Consider the following 19,886-nt stretch of genomic DNA (forward strand, 5'->3'; position numbering starts at 1 on the left):
CCACTCCGGCCTATCATCCTCACCTTAACCTCCTTCCACCTATCGCATTTCCATCACCCCTCCCCCAAGTCCCTCCTCCCTACCTTTTATCTTAGCCTGCTTGGCACACTCTTCTCATTCCTGAAGAAGGGCTCATGCCCAAAACGTCGATTCTCCTGCTCATTGGATGCTGCCTGACCTGCTGCGCTTTTCCAGCAACAACATTTTCAGCTCATACACTTTCCTTGGTCAGGAATTTCATAAGAAGAATAGCTAGCTAGTAAAGTTTAGTTATAAGTGCAATATCTGAAGAGCAGTAATGCTGTTACTCAGTTACCAGTAATAGCAAACAACAAGCTAGACACATTTATTCATTTCTTCCAAGTGTTGATAGGAATTGCATCTTAATGAATAATGCAATAAAAAAATCTTACATTGTGAGCTAGCATTTTTGGAACAAAGTGAAAAATCTCTTATTTATTTCTCTCTGTCTCTGTCATACTAGATGCGCCATTTTTAGTGGTGATGATTATATTATCAGTATGTATTGAGTTCATCTTTAGGCAGTTAACTAGCTCAGAAAATCTCTTCTCCATTTCACATTTAAGGGGCACCAAGTCAACAAACTCCTCTTAGGTTTGAATGATCAAGGTCTGAAGCTACAAGAGTCACAACTTACTGCCCTAAGTCCCCACTTTAGAATCTACAACCAATACCTTAGGTCAACTTCCTAAGATTTCATTGTAACTCTACAATCCTTAGGACTCTACTACAAAACTCTAGATTTCCATTGAATCCTCTGCAATTAATTAACTAGATGCTCAATGCATTCAGGTAACTAAATCCCTGGGTCCTTACTGTATTGATGCAGCCAATCCATTATACTTTAGCATATTCTATTTCTATATATACCCTAGGTATCTCTATATGTACACATTCATATACCAACTTATTTTCCTGCTCCACCAGTTTGTACATAAATAAGCGATTTAAATTATTTCCCTGTGACTTATGCAAATACATGCATGTTGAAGGCATGGGTATTTCGCTAAAATAAATGGATACAATGCCACCAAACAAATTGTGTGCATAACGGAATCCTAAACAGCTAGGAATTACATGACACCTAATGAGTAGAAGCTGAGTGGAGATTATTAGACATTCGATGTTGAATTCATTTCCATAAGACCATAAGACATAGGAGCAGATGTAAGGCCGTTCGGCCCATCGAGTCCACTCCGCCATTCAATCATGGCTGATGAGCATTTCAACTCCACTTACCTAAACTCCAATGAATACAATCCCAGGATTCTCAGCCGTTCCTCGTATGTTAGACCTACCATTCCAGGGATCATCCGTGTGAATCTCCGCTGGACACGCTCCAGTGCCAGTATGTCCTTCCTGAGGTGTGGGGACCAAAACTGGACACAGTACTCCAAATGGGGCCTAACCAGAGCTTTATAAAGTCAATTTCCACCAGCTTAAAGGAAGGAAATTCTACCCTGTCATGGAATGGTTTATTTTTGGTCTGCAATTTTGTTTTAAATAGAAAAAAATTACAAAAATTTTACTCAATCAAACAATTTGAACTATCTCTTAATGCATGCTAACCATTGATTAATTTGGTTTTGACAGCTCTTCAAATTATGATCACTGTATTGTTGATCATTTGTAAATCTGGTGCTACAGCCGTCTATACAATCATCTATATTTTCACATCTGAATTGTATCCAACTGTGGTGAGGAATATGGGGCTTGGGGCATGTTCCATGGCTTCCAGAATTGGCAGCGTAATCTCCCCATATTTTGCATACCTTGGTAAGTGAAAACTTCATGTGAGCATTGGAAATGATTTAGTCATGATGTTTAATAAGAAACTTTAAGGCAGCATTCGACCAAGTGTGGCATCAAGGAGCCCTAGCAAAACTGGAATCAATGAGTATCAAGGAGCAAACTCTCCAGTGGTCGGAGCCTTATTTGGCATAGAGGAAGATGGTTGTGTTTGTTGGAGGTCAGTAATCTCAGCTCCAGGACATCTCTGCAGGAGTTCCAGAGGGTAGTGTCCTAGGCCAAACCAACTTCAGCTGCTTCATCAATGACCTTCCCTCCGGCAAAAGGTCAAAAATGGGGATGTTTGCTGACTATTGCACAATGTTCAATACTATTCATGACTCCTCAAAGTTAAAAATCACACAACACCAGGTTATAGTCCAACAGGTTTAATTGGAACCACACTAGCTTTCGGAGCAACGCTCCTTCATCAGGTGATTGTCGCTCCAAAAGCTAGTGTGCTTCCAATTAAACCTGTTGGACTTTAACCTGATGTTGTGTGATTTTTAACTTTGTACACCCCAGTCCAACACCGGCATCTCTGAATAATGACTCCTCAGATAGTGAAACAGTCCATGCTCAAATGCAACAAGATCTAGACAACATCCAGGCTTGACAAGTGGCAAGTAATATTCATACCACACAAATGCCAGTCTATGAGCATCACCAATAAGAGACAATCTAACACTGCCCCTTGTCATTCAATAGTGTTACCATTGCTGAATCCCCCACTATCAACATCTTGTCAGGCATCTTTGAAAAGACACACACTGGACTCATCACATAAGTACAATGGTTACAAGAGCAGGTCAGGAGCTAAGAATACTGTGGTGAGTAACTCATCTCCTGACTCCCCAAAACTTATCCATCATCTACAAAGCGCAAGTCAGGAGTTTAATGGAATACTTTACACTTGCTCGGATGAGCTTGACACCAGGGACCAGCAGGAGGTCATTGTACACATTGGAACCAATGACGTAGGAAAGGAAAAGGATGATATTTAGAAGGGAGAATATAGAGAGTTAGGCAGGAATTTAAAAAGGAGGTCCTGGAGGGTAGTAATATTTGGATTACTCTCAATGCTGCAGATTATTGCATGGCTGAAGAGCTGGTGTATGGAAGAAGGATTCATATTTTTGAATCACTGGAATCTCTTCTGGGGTAGAAGTCACCTATACAAGAAGGATGGATTTGCACCTGAATTGGAAGGGGACTAATGTACTTACAGGGAGATTTGCTAGAGCTGCTCAGGAGGATTTAAACTAGTAAGATTGGGGGTGGACCCAGGGAGGTACTGAGGAAAGAGATCAATCTGAGACTGGTACAGTTGAGAAAAGAAGCAAGTCAAACACTCAGGGCAGGCAGGGCTAAAACAGAGGTCAAGGTAGGACTGATCAATTAAACTGCATTTATTTCAATTCAAGAGGCCTAACAGGGAAAGCAGATGAACTCAGGGCATGGTTAGGAACATGGGACTGGGATATCATCGTAATTACAGAAACATGGCTCAGGGATGGGCAGGACTGGCAGCTTAATGTTCCAGGATACAAATGCTACAGGAAGGATAGAAAGGGAGGCAAGAGAGAAGGGAGAGTGACGTTTTTGATAAGGGATAGCATTACAGCTGTCCTGAGGAAGGATATTCCTGGAAATACATCCAGGGTGGGTTATTTGGGTGGAACTAAGAAATAAGAAAGGGATGATCATCTTATTGGGATTGTATTATAGATCTCCTAATAGTCAGCCGGAAATTGAGAAACAAATTTGTAAGGATCTGTAAGGATGGTTATGGTGGGGGATTTTAACTTCCCAAACATAGACTGGGACTGCCATAGTGTTAAGGGTTTAGATGGAGAGGAATTTGTTAAGTGTGTACAAGACGATTTTCTGATTCAGTATGTGGATGTACCGACTAGAGAAGATGCAAAACTTGACCTACTGTTGGGAAATAAGGCAGGACAGGTGACTGAGGTGTCAGTGGGGGAGCACTTTGGCGCCAGTGACCATAATTTTCCTATTGATGGAAAAGGATAGACCAGATCTAAAAGTTGAAGTTCTAAATTGGAGAAAGGCTAATTTTGATGTATGAGGCAAGAACTTTCAAAAGCTGATTGGGGGGAGATGTTTGCAGGTGAAGGGTCTGCTGGAAAATGGGAAGCCTTCAGAAATGAGATAACAAGAATCTAAAGATCTATATTTCTGTTATAGTGAAAGGAAAGGCTGGTAGGTGTAGGGAATGCTGGATGATGAGAGAAATTGAGGGTTTGGTTAAGATAAAGAAGAAAGCATATGTCAGGTACAGACAGGAGAGATTGAGTGAATCCTTAGAAGAGTATAAAGTCAGCAGGAGTATACTTAAGAGGGAAATCAGCAGGACAAAAAGGGGACATGAGATAGCTTTGACAAGTAGGGTTAAGGAGAATCCAAAAGGCTTTTATAAATACATTAAGGATAAAAAGGGAACTCGGGAGAGAATAGGACCCCTCAAAGATCAGCAAGGTAGCCTTTGTGTGGAGCCGCAGGAGATGGGGGAGGTGCTAAACAAGTATTTTGTATCTGTGTTTACTGTGGAGAAGGACATGGAAGATATAGAGTGTGGGGAAATAGATGGTGACATCTTGAAAAATGGCCATGTTACAGAGGAGGAAGTGCTGGATATCTTGAAATGCATAAAGGTGGATAAATCCCCAGGACCTGATCAGGTGTACCTGAGAACTCTGTGGGAAGCTAGAGAAGTGATTGTTGGGCCTCTTGCTGAGATATTTGTATCAGCAATAGTCACAGGTGAGGTGCTGGACGACTGGAGGTTGGCTGATGTAGTGCCATTATTTGGGAAAGGTGTTAAGGAAAGCTAGTGAACTCTCGATCGGTGAGCCTGATGTCAGTGGTGGGCAAGTTGTTGGAGGGAATCCTGAGGGACAGGATGTACATGTATTTGGAAAGGCAAGGACAGATTAGGGATAGTCAACATAGCTTTGTGCGTAGGAAATCATGTCTCACAAACTTGATTGAGTTTTTTGAAAAAGTAACAAAGGATTGATGAGGGCTACATGGTGGGTGTGATCTATATGGACTTCAGTAAGGCATTCGATAAGGTTCCCCATGGTAGACTGGTTAGCAAGGTTAGATTCTCATGGAATACAGGGAGCCATTTGGATACAGGACTGGATTGAAAGCAGAAGACAAAAGGTGATGGTAGAGGGTTGTTTTTCAGACTGGAAACCTGTGATCAGTGGAATGCCACAAGGATCGGTGCTACGTCCACTACGTTTCCTCATTTATATAAATGATTTGGATGTGAACGTAGGCGGTATAATTAGTAAGTTTGCAGATGACACCAAAGTTGGAGGTGTAGTGGACAGCGAAGAGGGTTACCTCAGATTAAAATGGTTTCTTGATCAGATGGGCCAATGGACTGAGGTGTGTCAGATGGTGTTTAATTCAGATAAACTCGAGGTGTTGCATTTTGGGAAAGCAAATCTTAGCAGGATGTATACACTTAATGTTTAAAAATGTGTTGCTGGAAAAGCGCTGAACAAAGAGACCTTGGAGTGCAGGTTCATAGCTCCTTGAAAGTAGAGTCACAGGTAGATAGGATAGTGAAGAAAGCGTTTGGTATATTTTCCTTTATTGGTCAGAATATTGAGTTGGGAGGTCTTGTTGTGGCTGTACAGGACATTGGTTAGGCCACTCTTGGAGTATTGCGTGCAATTCTGGTCTCCTTCCTACGTTCCAAAAAGGGTTCCAAAAAGATCTGCAAGGTTGTTGCCAGGGTTGGAGAATTTGAGCTATAGGGAGAGGCTGAATAGGCTGGGATTGTTTTCCCTGGAGCGTCGCAGGCTGAGGGGTGACCTCAGAGAGGTTTACAAAATCATGAGTGGTATGGATTGGATAGATAGACAAAGCCTTTTACCTGGGGTCAGGGAGTCCAGAACTAGAGGGCATAGGTTTAGGGTGAGAGGGGAAAGATATAAAAGAGACCTAAGGGGCAACTTTTTCACACAGAGGAAGTGTCAGTGGCTGGAACAATCACAACATTTAAAAGACATCTGGATGTGTATATGAATAGGAAGGGTTTGGAGGGATATGGGCCAAGTGTTGGCAAATGGGATGAGATTAGATTGGGATATCTGGTTGGCATGGATGAGTAGGACTGAAGAGTCTGTTTTCATGCTGTATATTTCTATGACTCTATGACTCATCCAGGACAAGCAGCCCACTTGATTGACACTATATCCAAAAGGATTTACTCCGTCCACCACGGTGCTCAGTAGCAGCACTCTGTACTATAAAAATGCAATGTAGAAATTCACCAAAGGTCCTGAGACAGCACCTTCCAAAACCAGGATCACTTACATTTCAAAGGACAAGGGCAGCAGATATGTGGGAAAACCACCACCTTCAAGTTTCTCTCCAAGTTGCTCACTATCCTGACTTGGAAATACATCGCTATTCATTCACTGTCGCTGGTTCAAAATCCGGGAATTCCTTTCCTAATGGCACTGTAGGCAAATCTACAGCAGGTGGACTGCAGCGGTTCAAGAAGACAGCTCACCATCACCTTCTCAAGGGCAACAAGGGATGCACAATAAAGTCTGAAAGAGCTGTGGAAGCTGTAAATCAGAGACAAAAATAGAAATTGCTGGAAAAGCTCAGCAAGTCTGGCAGCACTTATGGAGAGAAAGCAGAGTTAACGTTTTGGGTCAAGTGACCCTTCCTCAGTTCCCAAGTTTAAGGAAGGGTCACTCGACACAAAACGTTAACTCTGACTTCTCTCTAGAGATGCTGTCAGTCCTGTTGAGCTTTTCCAGCAATTTCTACTTTGGTCTCATCGGGCAATAAAACCAGCCAGCAATGCCCACATCCCACAGATGAATAAAAGAAATTCCAATTATCAGTGATGATTAATCAGTTAAAGGATACTAGTAAGTACATGACTTGAAATTGACTAGCAGGATTTTTTGATAAAACCAGATGATGGAAGCTGGGAGGCAGATGATGTGAAGCATAGACACCAGCATATGTCTGTTGTGTAAATTTGCTGTAAATTTCTACGCAATCATGTCCCAGATTTGAATGAAATATTTATAAGATAAACAAGTAAGGAACAAGAAAATTGCATTCATCTACCGAACATGAAGTCCTTTGCTTCCCCAGATCCTCGTTGCTTTGACAGAACATGTACAAACTCCCCATGTCCCCAAGTAATATCTCTAACCAGTTAACAATCTCAGAAAGTGCTAGAGAAACTCAGCAGGTCTAGCAGCATCTGTGGAGAGAAAACAGAGTTAATAGCTCACATTCAGAAGATTTATATTGGATTTAGTCTGTTTCTACCAGACCTGCTGAGCTTCTCCAGCATTTTCTGTTTTTATTTCAGATCTTTAACATCTACACTACCTTAATTTTATTCAATTGTTCATCAATTTGGCATGAACTGCTTTTACTTGACATCTGCTTCACCTATTCAAATCCTGAAGGTAATGAATCAGTTGGCTTGATTAACAGGGAAGTAATACTTTAAGGAAGTTTTCATTGGAAATAAAATGAGGACATTGTGACTCTGGTTGTCTGAACACACAGAACGCACACACACATACACACACACAGAGCATTGGCTCCAAACTGTCTTCCAATCAATAGATTGATTTGAAGCTTGATCCTTTAACCTTAGTTCCACCATGTAATTTGTTTACAAGTTTAGTTTACAAGTTAGTTTACAAGTTGTGGTATATTTTCAAAACAATGCCAATTGGAGTCTGGCAAGCACACTGTGACACAACTTCAAGGAGCTAACTTTGTTGCTTGGGCAGTGTAGCTTCAGAGTACTTTCAATTCTGGTTTATAAAGCTTCGCTGAACACGTTCAAACCCTGACTTCTATAAATGTATCAAGATTGTAGGCATTTTCATCAATGCTCTTGACACATTTAAGAGCTGGGAGTGGTACCATATGCATATATTTAATCAGATGTTCCCAGAGACTGTGCACTTGCATCCAGAGATTATTAACAAGTTGCTGCTCGCTGCAAATTGTTGCTATACCAGACCAGAATCCATCCCCGCAAACCCCCACCCATATGTTTGGATATGTTCTTGTTTGGTAACCAGTCATTTTTGATTAAAACTTGTTGTGGACCAGGCCAGACCCCCTCAAAACATTTCAAGAAATTAGCCCAGATGCTAACTTTGCTCGCTGTTTTAAGCAGGTATAAGTGTGGAGTTTCCAGCAGGGATGCAGTTGGTTAAACCACTTAGTTTTAAACAAAACAGAATTTATTTACAACATCACCGAATGAAACACAAACAAAAGAGAACAGAATCGAGAATAACAACCTTTCTGAAAATCCGACAGATTTTCCCAACTTAATGATGTTCTTCCAAATTCCTGCAACAATCCCCATGAACATCCCTTGGCACAAAAGGAAAAATCAAACCCAAGGTCTTACAGGAGAGAAGTCGGAGAGAGAGTACCAACCTGAACCTGCTTCTTTGGATCCAGCAGCTTCACAACATTGCTGCTAAAAAACAAACCAAACCAGAGAAAAGCTGAACTGGGAGAACTGGCCACTCCCTTTTCATTGTACAAGATTTTTTTAGTTCAAAAGCTTGAAAACCTGTTGCCTGAGGCAGTATCTGTTCGCTATAATAAAACTTGCCCTAAAACCCTTCAACTTAGGCTTTTGCCCAAAACATCGATTTTCCTGCTCCTCAGATGCTGCCTGACCTGCTGTGCTTTTCCAGCACTACTCTAATCTTGACTCTAATCTCCAGCATCTGCAGTGCCTACTTTCACCTATATCTACCTTACACGCTAATGCTCAAAACTAACAGACAACTAACAGGCAAATTGCAGCCAAATATACCACATAGCACAATAAGTGATAGATTCGACATGAGACAGATCCCACAGATTTGTCAATGTCCCAGCCAGGCATCAGTGAACCCTGGGAGTTATGAAATCTCATTAACACTCATGAAGGATTTCAACTCTTCTCTTTTGAAGATCTAGCCTCGGAATTTCCCCCAAGGCAGCTCCAACTGAGATTGCTTCAGATCTCCTCAAGGTGATCAGTCTCTTTTCCTGAGATTAAATACTACTGAAATACTGAGTCTACACTGTACTGAAATCAGTGTAGTGATTTCACTATACTGAGCTATTCATAACTTTTAATCCGTATCCCTCTCCTGCTCAGAATCAACAACCTTCCACATCTGTCATCTCACCCTTTCTCAGCTCTCTGGGAATTCTTTATGTCTATTGACTCTAAGCCCAAGAAGTGGAGATTAGCAAGTGGTGGGTTTGAAAATGTAACTTTGGATGGAAAAGAGAAACGGTTTTAGGGAGGGCGGTCTTTAGCTTAGGACTTAGATAGCTGAAGGCACAGCCACTGATGGCAGGGAGACAGATGTAAGAAATGGATAAAAGCTAGGAGTTGGATGAATGCAGATTTCTCAGAGAGGTGGAAGACTGAAGGAGGTTCCAAAGATAGAGAAGAATGAGTTGATGGAGCAATCCGAACAAGAGAATGTGAATTTTAAAAGCAAACTGAGGCTAGAATGACAGCCAAAGTGAACCAATGAGTGTGAGGGATGAAAGGAACTCGATAAGAGTCACCGTTTGTACGGCAGAACTTTGGAAGCACTGAAGATTTTAGAGGATGCAGCACAGCCCGCCAGCAGTATGGCTTTAACAGAAAATGGTGATCAGAAGTTAATTATAATGTCTTGAAACCTTACCATTAATTATTTACTGTCTGTGTACAATAGCTCATAAAAAGATGTTTTGCATGATTTATTTGTCAATTTTCTTCCTCCTCTCCTGAAATTTGGTACCCTGGGAAAGCTATCAATTTCCAAAAGATCACAGAAAGGTACATTGCCCAGTAGCTTTTCTGTCACCAAGCTTACAAATGGGTTGTCTGACTTACTTGATGTGGTTGGTTGGATGGATTGCTGCATTCAATGGATTTTCTTTGTATCTGGAATTTGGATGACTTTCAACAGTGTGTTTAAAAGGCTTGCTTTATATGCAGAGGTGTGGTGTGTGCTTATGTGAAGCGAAGAAATGGTGTAGTTAGGTCTGATGATGGATTGAGTTTTAACTGTGGGATTAGAGTCTCTCTTAATGGGAGATTTAGAGGGAGAAAATGTCCAACGTAACTTGTGAGCATGGAGAAAGAGTTTTTTTGAATTTAGAGTCATAGAGTCATAGAGATGTACTGCATGGAAACAGACCGGTCGATCCAACCTGTCCATGCCGACCAGATATCCCAACCCAATCTAGTCCCATCTGCCAGCATCCGGCCCATTGTGTTTACTGTGTATTCCCTTGCATTGTTTGTCCTGTCCCAGTGCATCACCTCACACTTATCAGGATTGAACTCCATTTCCATTGATCAGCTCGTGTTTTTGCCAATTTATGTCCTCCTATACTCTTAAGGCTATCATTTTGGAATATTGCGTGCAAATCTGGTCATCCAGAAACTGAAACTTGAAAGGGCTCAGTAAGGATTTACAAGGATGTTGCCAGAGTTGAAGGATTTGAGCTATAGGGAGAGTCATAGAGTCATAGAGATGTACAGCATGGAAACAGACCGGTCGATCCAACCTGTCCATGCCGACCAGATATCGCAACCCAATCTAGTCCCATCTGCAAGCATCTGGCCCATGTCTCTCCAAACCCTTCTTATTCACATTTACATGCCTTTTAAATGTTGCAATTGTATCAGCCTCCACTTCTTCTTCTGGCAGCTCACTACATACACGTACCACCCTCTATGTGAAAATGTTGCCCCTTAGGTCTCTTTTATATCTTTCCCCTCTCACCCTAAACCTATGCCCTCTAGTTCTGGACTCCCCCACCCCAGGGAAAAGACTTTGTCTATTTATCCAATCCGTGCACCTCATGATTTTGTAAACCTCTATAAGATCACCCCTCAGCCTCCAACTCTCCAGGGAAAACAGCTCTAGTCTAAAGAGGATTGATGAGGGCAGAGTGGTAGATGTGATCTATATGGACGTCAGTAAGGCATTTGACAAGATTCCCCATGGGAGACTGATTAGCAAGGTTAGATCTCATGGAATACAGGAAGAACTAGCCATTTGGGCACTGAACTGGCTCGAAGGTAGAAGACAGAGGATGGTGGTGGAGGGTTGTTTTTCAGACTGGAGGCCTGTGACCAGTGGAGTGCCACAAGGATCGGTGCTGGGTCCACTACTTTTTGTCATTTATATAAATGATTTGGATGTGAGCATAAGAGGTATGGTTAGTAAGTTTGCAGATGTCACCAAAGTTTGAGGTGTAGTGGTCAACGAAGAAAGTTACCTCAGATTGCAACAGGATCTTGACCAAATGGGCCAATGGGCTGAGAATAGTGAAGAAGGTGTTTGGTATGCTTTCCTTTATTGAGTACAAGAGTTGGGATGTCATGTTGTGACTGTCTAGGACATTGGTTAGGCCACTGTTGGAATATTGCATGCAATTCCAGTCTCCTTCCTATCGGAAAAATGTTGTGAAACTTGAAAGTGTTCAGAAAAGATTTGCAAGGATGTTGACAAGGTTGGAGGATTTGAGCTATAGGGAGATATTGAACAGGCTGGGGCTGTTTTCCCTGGAGCGTCGGAGGCTGAGAGGTGACCTCAGAGAAGTTTACAAAATCATGAGGGGCATGGATAGGGTAAATAAACAAAGTCTTTTCCCTGGGGTTGGGGAGTCCAGAACTAGAGGGCATAGGTTTAGGGTGAGAGGGGAAAGATGTAAAAGAGGGTGGTGTGTGTGTGGAATATGTTGCCAGAGGAAGTGGTGGAGGCTAGTACAATTGCAACATTTAAAACCCATTTGGAGGGATATGGGCCGGGTGCTGGCAGGTGGGACTAGATTGGGTTGGGATATCTGGTTGGCCTGGACGGGTTGGACCGAAGTGTCTGTTTCTGTGCTGTACATCATTATGATCTATGACTCTATTCAACCTCTCCCTGTAGCTCAAAGGCTCCAACCCTGGCAACATCCTTGTAAATCTTTTCTGAACCCTTTCACGTTTGACCACATCTTTCTGATAGGAAAGAGACCAGAATTGCATGCAATATTCCAATTTTTGGGGAAGGTTGAGGAGGGGAATGCCCCTGTTGAATGAGAAGGGGTTAAAAGGGAGTGTACTTCAGTGAACTGAGTGAAAGTTAGATGGGACGCCCATGAATATTGGGCTTAGAGGGCAAGAATGCATCTGAAGTAGTAGGTTAGTTTGGAAGGAAAGTTTTTCAGTGACTAATGAACAGTTTACGATGTGAGGAAGGAAGACAATATCTCTGAAGGCGGAGGCTGGCTTTAACTAAGAAGAATTACACTGATTCAGTAGACCTGGTACATTAATTATGATAAATCTAAACATCACTTAGTTTTCACACCTTATAATACCTATCAATTTAAATTTTCCATTTTCATTTATACCAAGATTGTAATTAAATCACAATGGTGACAAGGAAATTTTACCCCACCAATGCTTATTGAAAAGGCCTGCAAGATTCCCAAGTGCAATGGTAATGACCCAAGGGGTGAATTTCTTTGCACCTTGAACAACGTGGGCTATGGGAGAATCATGTGGGAGGTTGAGCAAGTCTTTCTCGACATTGGAAGCAATTTATAGCATTTTCCAACTAAGCCCCAAATGCTGAGATGACATTCTCACCAGGAGCAGTAAAACACCCATGAGTGGGGATTATAGCTCTTTAAAATCTCTCAGTCACACTGATTCTCGTTTCATTGACATGTTCCTGTAGTACCATTGAATGAACAAAAGCTAAATGTTGACAATTCTTGCCATGGAAATCAGAGCAATATCCAGCAACCCCTGCTCACCACTTCCTGCTCTGGGCCACTGACTTGGACACCCGATACCAATGTTTCAGGGTGGACTCCAGGGCAGTAACCACATGCACCCTATGTCCCCACCTCTGCAGACTAGGAAGTGGATCACAGTCAGTCCTGTGGGTTCAATGACACAGGGAGTCTCGGGAGTCACAGAAGCACAGTCAGGGAGCTGTGCAGCCATCAGTCAGAGGTTATCTCATGCCCAGGCAGAGATGTACAAGTGATTTGCTCACAAGCACTTACTCCTGATATAAACTAGCTAACATGCCCCACTGCGATGTCAGTATCTGAGTTGGAGGCAGGTACCGGAGACTGCCTTGTTGGTGTTTCCTCTGAGGCATCTGTGCTCTCTTCCTGAGAAATAATGGAGAGACGAAGAATGGGGGGGTTTGCAGGATGGCTGTCTTGACAATCGTCAATGTGGACATGCCACTGATACAAAAGGGAATAAGCATAGCTACTGAAATTAATACATACATTGACAGTCAGTTTAGTGCATGAGTTGCACTATATCTTGGCTGGATCTTCTCCCCATAGGGCTGAATATCAGACAGCCCACCACCCTCTTGATCTGTTCTAACTGTGCATCTTCCTTCCCGCCTATCTGCTCCACCCTCCCCAACGGCCTATCACTATCACCCCCCCAACTGCATACGCCTATCGCCTTCCAAACTACCTTGCCCCCAGCCCCACCCCACCCTCCTATTTAGCTCTCAGCCCCCTTTCCTTCCTCATTCCTAATGAAGGGCTTATGCGTCGACTCTCCTGCTCCTCAGATGCTGCCTGACCTAATGTGCTTTTCCAGCACCACACATTTCAACTCTGATCTCCAGCAGCTGCAGCCCCCACTTTCTCCTATCCCAAATCTCGCCCTGGCTCTTTTGGCCTTATTGTGGACTGCCTCCTCCTGAAGAGAAAACAGGGGAGGGAATGAATGGGATGAAAGTGGCTGGCACAGCTCTTAGAGTTGGTCCAATGAGCTGTTCTGAGTGAGTGAATAGGCAGTGCAGAGGGCAATGGTGTCGATGGTGAGGGGTGGATGAGAGTTAGTGAGGGAGGATGCTGCACGTGACAGTGAGAGTGGTGCAAGAATGTTGCTAGGAGGTGGGTGCCCTGGCAGAGTTAGGGTGAGTGTGAGTATTGGAAAGAAGATGGGGGCACGTGCTCTGGCAAAGTGAAGAAGGTGATTAAACATCGCCTGGCATTGCTGGATGTTCCTCTGAACCCCAGTGATTACACTGACCTGGGAAGTGACCTCATAGCAGGCTGGCATAGGCGGACTACTCTGGCTGTCCCGCGGTAAGAGAACAGTCCTCTTAACCCGTCCTCTACACCCTTGAGGTCCGTGTGCACAAAGTAGGGTGCTAATGTCCCCTTGTCTGCCATCGCATCCAGCAATATTTATGTGGCAGTGCTGCTCCAGAATGACAAAACTTGTCTGAGCATCCAATGGCTTTTCAAATACAGCACTGGTGCCAGGGATACCATTCCGGAATATCCAAGCAGTGGTGAGATTCTGCAGCTGGGGGAGTGGGAGAATTGGACTAGCATTGCGAGAGAGGGCACGATGGGCGGAGGGGTTTGCATTGTAGTCGGTTAATGAGGCGTGTCTGGAACAGTAACACGAGAAATCTTAGTCGGGCTTGTTCAGAGAAACCCTCCAAGAAGCTCGACAAAAATGAGAGTTTGCCAGAATATGCTAAGATTCCACTCTTGCTACCTGCAGGTACCTGGAAAAATCGCACCTTAAATACCTATCAATTAAATAATATTTAAACATTGGCCAAAATGCTCAATTTTGAATGTCAAAATTTTAATTGAACCAGAGGAGCCCAGACATTGTGGAAATATTATATTCCAGTAGGCATGGTGGGGGAAGGGAGATTCAGTCTGTACAGATGCTCTAACATTGTTGTTAACTGTGCCTCTTTTTGAACTATATCTGGAAAGCGTGCCATTTACAATTGATCTTGGGCTTCTATCTCCAGTGAGCTGATATTTTAATCCTGCAGCATATCATTGTATAGGACTGAAATCCTCAACTCTTCCCTTATCCTTTAGCAATCTGACTCAGCCCATATAACAAAAGACTTGTGCCTTCTGGTGAGGGTACAGCACATTTGCTAATCAGGCTTAGTTCCGATTTCAAATTGCTGAAGTAGATGAAAAGAAAATCTTTCAAAAATTATTCATGCTTCAATATTCCTCACAGTCGGCCACTAAAATTAGGGACACATTCTGTTTTCTTTGGAAGGTATATGTCTAAAAAACACTAATTGCAGAGTTCCCTTAAATCAATTCAACTGACCTGGTTTTCCTGCATATTATGTGCCTCAGGCAACTAAATCCATCATATCAACTCTTGTTTATCTTTACATATTCTTATAATGGAGTTGCCTGAAATGCAACAGTATCTGAACACAAACAAAAGAGCAGATGCATATCAGGGTATCAAAATTAGTTCACTGCAGGAAGCAAACGGAAATAACTATTCAAAAAGCCTAAATGACTGCATGCAGACATGTATGGCAGCACAAAAACGATTTAGTAAACAGTAGGAAAATAATTTTTATTTATATAGGGACTTCAATAACTTCTGGACATCACAAAGTGCTTTACAGCCAATGAAATATTTCAGACGAGTTGTCACTGTTGTAATGTATGAATGGTAGCACCCCAATCTGTGTACAGCATGATTGCACAAAGAGTGTATGTGCATATGAAATAGGAGCAGGAGTAGAGCATTTAATCCCTTGAGCCTGCTCCATCATTCAATAAGATGATAGCTTTTTTGTTTGTGGCCTGACCTCGACACTCCACTGATCCACCCCCTCCCCAATACCTATTGACTCCCTTGTTAATCAAGAATCTACCTAACCTTACTTTTAAAATATTGAATGATCCCTCTCCAGGTTCAAAAACTCACAACCCTCAAAGAGAAAAAAAACTCCTTTCTTCCTTATTAAATGGGGTATTCTTTATTTAATCTATGTTCCCTTGTTTTACTCTCTCCAAGAAGAGAAAACATTCTTTCATCATCTATTCTGCAAATCCCTTTAGGATTGTAAATGTCTCAATAAGATCATCTCTCATTCTTCTAAACTCCAATGGAAACAGGTCCAGCTTATTCAACTTTGTCTCATAAAATAATCCTTCCCGTGTAGGTATCAGGTAAGTAAACCCTCTATGAATTGTTTCTAACACAATTGTATCTTTTCTTATATAAGGAGGCCAAACTGTACATTGTACTCCAGATGTGGTCTCACCAATGCCCTGTACTACTGCAGAAAAACATCCCGACTCTTGCATTCTACTCTTCTTGCAATAAACTACATCATTCGTATTGCCGTTACAATATCTTGCTGTTTGCATGAAACCCTTTTATGATTCATATACCAATTTATCTAGATCTTTCTGTACCATGATATTTTGCAAGCTCTCACTGTTTAAATGCTATACTTTTTTTTCCCTTGTTCTTTCCAAAATGGATAAGTTCACATTTAACAACATTTAAAGCAAGCACAATTTCTCCAAGCTATTCTCATACCCAAAGTTTCTCATCTCTGGAACCAGTTTCAGAAACCTTTTCTGCGCTGTCTCCAATGCATTCACATCCTTCCTATAATTTGGCACCCAGAACTGTACAGCAAACTCCAGCTGAACTCTAAGAAGTACCCTATCTAGTTTCAGCATAACTTCCCGTTGTTGGACTCTATACATCAAATTAATGAAGCTTAGAATACCATACGCTTTAGTAACTGTTCTCCCTACTTGTCCTGCCATCTTTAGTGACTTATACATAACTACACTCAGGTCTTTTTACTCCACACTAGTCACTGGGAGCAAAGTAAAAGTAAATCAGAAATTCAACCATAGAAGAAATATGTTTATTGTACATGTGATCAAACTGCTAGAATGCTACAACAAGAGAAAGCTGGACCTCTCACCCTTATACATCCCTCAAAAATGGAAAAAGTAGAAAAAAAACATACTGACAGAATGATGTTCTAATATTTACCGGGGAACTGGGTATGCTGGAAATCTGGGAATATTGGAAACATGGGCATCCTACTAATTGAATAATAGCTCCTCATAGAAGATACATGTAACATTCCAGAAATAGATGTAAATCAGAAATTGAAGGGACAGCAAAACTGAGAAAATTATAATCACCTGGGAAATGGTACTGAGAAAATTGATGGAGCTGTAACTGATAGACCTTGGATCCTGATGAGCTTCATCCCAGGGTCTTAAAAGAAATAGTTAGTGGGACAATTAGCAAGTTAGTTTAAATTTTCCAAAAATCTTTAGATTCGAGGATGATTCCATATGATTGAAAAATAGCAAATTTAATGATTTTCATAAAAAAAGGGATGGAGATAGACAGGAGCAAATTACAGATCAGTTGGCTTCACATCTGTTGTTGGGATGTTGTAGGGAAGCTTTAAAGTTGTTAAAGCAGGTCACTTAATAAAATTGAAGGTAATCTGGAGGATTCAATTTCCAGAAGGCATTTGATTTGGTGCCACATCAAAGTTTATTGCAGAAAATGAATGCTTATGATGTAGGGTGTAACATTTTTGCCATGGATCAAAGAGTGGCTAAGTTATAGTAAACAGAGAGTAGGTTTTATTTTCTGACTGACAAGTTGGAATGAGTGCTGTGCACAAAGATTTGAGCTGAGACCTCAACTGTTTACAGGAAGCAAGTGAGAACTACAAATGCTGGATACCACAGTCAAAACGTGTGGTGCTGGAAAAGCACAGCTGCTCAGGCGGCATCCAAGGAGCAGGGCAGTCGACATTTCAATCATAAGGTCTTCATCAGGAATGATGAAGAGCATATGCTCGAAATGTCGACTGTCCTGCTTCTCAGATGCTGCCTGACTGGCTGTGCTTTTCCAGTACCCTCCACCTTTTACAGTTTGGTTGAAGAGACTGAAAGTATGATTGCTAAATTTGCTGATGACATAAAGGTAGATAGGAAATAAAGTTCTGAAGAGGGCATAAGGATGTTACAAATGACTATGGTTACATTAAATGAGTGAATGAAGATCTGACAAATGGAATATAAAGTGGGAAAATGCAAAATTGCCATTTGGCAGAAAGATTTTAAAACATACAATCTCTATAGTGATAGATTACAGAGCTCTGAGATACAGAAGAATACAACTGCCCCAGTGCATGAATCATAGCTGGTTAGTATGCAGGTGCAGTAAGTAATTAGGGAATTAATTGAATTCTGCAACTTATTGCAAAAGGAATTGAATACAAATGTAGGGAGATTATGCTTAATTTATGCAGGGTATTGGTAACACCACATCTAGATATTGTGTGCAATAAACTATTCTTTAAAGCAGGTAAATCTTTCTTTTTAATTCATGAGATTAGGGCATTGCTGGATAAGCCAGCATTTATTGCCCATTCCAGAGGGCAGTTAATGTAAGGATGACGGTTTCCTTCTCTAAAGGACATTAGTGAACATGATGTTCTTTAGGGAAGGAAACGCTATCCTTACCTGGTCTGGTCTACATGTCATTCAAGACCGACGGCAATGTGGTTGACTCTTAACTGCCCTCTGGGCAATTAGGGATGGGCAATAAATGCTGGCCTAGCCAGTAAAATCCTCATCAGTTTATTAGACTGATAACTGGAATGAATGGTTTGACTTATGAGTAAAGGCTGGACAGGCTAACTTTGTATCTGGTGGAGTTTAGCAGAGTAAGAGGCAACTTGACTGAAACATATGGGATCATGAGGGGCCTCGAATTAAAAGTTTACTCATTTAAGACAAGGATTAGGCGATTCTCTTTTCTCTCTGAGATTTGTGAGTCTTTGGAAATCACCTCCTCAAAAGGTAGTGGAAGGAGAATCCTTGAATATTTCTAAGGCAGAGGTAGATAGATTCTCGATAAGCAAGTGGTTGTCAGAGGTAGGCTAGGATGTGGAGTAAACAGATCAGCCATGATCTTATTGAACAGTAGAGCAGTTTCAAGAGGCTGAGTGATCTATTTCCCCTTTTTAAATTCATTCTCAGGATGTGGAGGTTGCTGGCTAGACCAGCATTTGTTGTCCATCCCTAACTGCCCAGGCAGTAGTTAAAAGGCAGCTGCATTGCTGTGGGTCTGGAGTCACATCGGGTCAGATGGCAGTTTCCTTCCCAAAAGAAAATTAGTGATCCAGATGTGTCTATCTGACAGTTGACAATAGTTTCATAACCACCATTAGACTCTTAATTCCAGATTTTTAAAAATTGAATTCAAATTCCACCATTTGCCATAACACAATACAAACCTGGTTCCCCGAACATTTCCTCGGTCTCTGAAATAATAGGCGAAAGTGAGTACTGCCGATGCTGGAGATTAAGCTCAAGATAAGAGTGGTGCTGGAAAAGCACAGTCAGTCAGGCAGCATCTGAGGAATGGGAAAATTGATGTTTTGGGCAAAATCCCTTCATCAATCCTGATGAAGGGCTTTTGCCCAAAACGTCGATTTTCCTGCTCCTCGGATGCTGCTTGACCAGTTGTCCTTTTCCAGCACCACTCTAACCTTGACTCACTGAAATAATAGTCCAGCAGTAATACCACTAGGCCTTTGCCTCTCCTAATTCATTTTCAAAAATCCATTCATAGGATATCTCCCTCCTATTGGAAAGATGTTGTGAAACTTGAAAGGATTCAGAAAAGATTTACAAAGATGATGCCAGGGTTGGAGGGTCTGAGCTATAGGGAAAGGCTGAATAGACTGGGGTTTTGTTTTCCCCGGAGCATGGGAGGCTGAAGGGTGACCTTATTGAGGTTTATAAAATCATGAGGGGCATGGATAGGATAACTAGGCAAGGTATTTTCCCTGGGGTAGGGGAGTCCAAAACTAGAGAGCATAAGTTTAGGGTCAGGGGGCAAAGATTCAAAAGAGATTTAAGGGGCAACTTTTTTATGCAGAGGGTGGTGCGTGTTTGGAATGAGCTGCCAGAGGAAGTGGTGGAATTTGGTACAATTACAACGTTTAAAAGGCATTTTGATGGGGATTTGAATAGGAAAGGTTTAGAGGGATACAGGCCAAGTGCTGGCAAATGGGACTAGATTAAGTTAGGATATTTGGTTGGCCTGGACGAGTTGGACCAAAGAGTCTGTTTCTGTGCTATGCATCTCTATGACTCTACGTCTTTATGTGAGTGTTGTTGGCTGGCCCAGCATTTATTGCCTGTCC

General features: G+C 41.9%; 1 protein-coding gene across 4 annotated transcripts in view; it reads left to right on the forward strand.

Moving 5' to 3' along the window:
• The window catches only part of LOC122557619 (solute carrier family 22 member 5-like), a 114,198-nt gene that overhangs the window by 86,492 nt on the left and 7,820 nt on the right, over positions 1-19,886 (forward strand). For all 4 annotated transcript variants that reach the window (XM_043705390.1, XM_043705400.1, XM_043705370.1 and 1 more), the window contains exon 9: positions 1,615-1,797. In XM_043705390.1, the coding sequence (XP_043561325.1) occupies positions 1,615-1,797 (183 nt within the window). The remainder of the gene's footprint in view (positions 1-1,614; positions 1,798-19,886) is intronic.

Source organism: Chiloscyllium plagiosum, chromosome 2, assembly GCF_004010195.1.
Source record: "Chiloscyllium plagiosum isolate BGI_BamShark_2017 chromosome 2, ASM401019v2, whole genome shotgun sequence".
NCBI lineage: Eukaryota > Metazoa > Chordata > Chondrichthyes > Orectolobiformes > Hemiscylliidae > Chiloscyllium > Chiloscyllium plagiosum.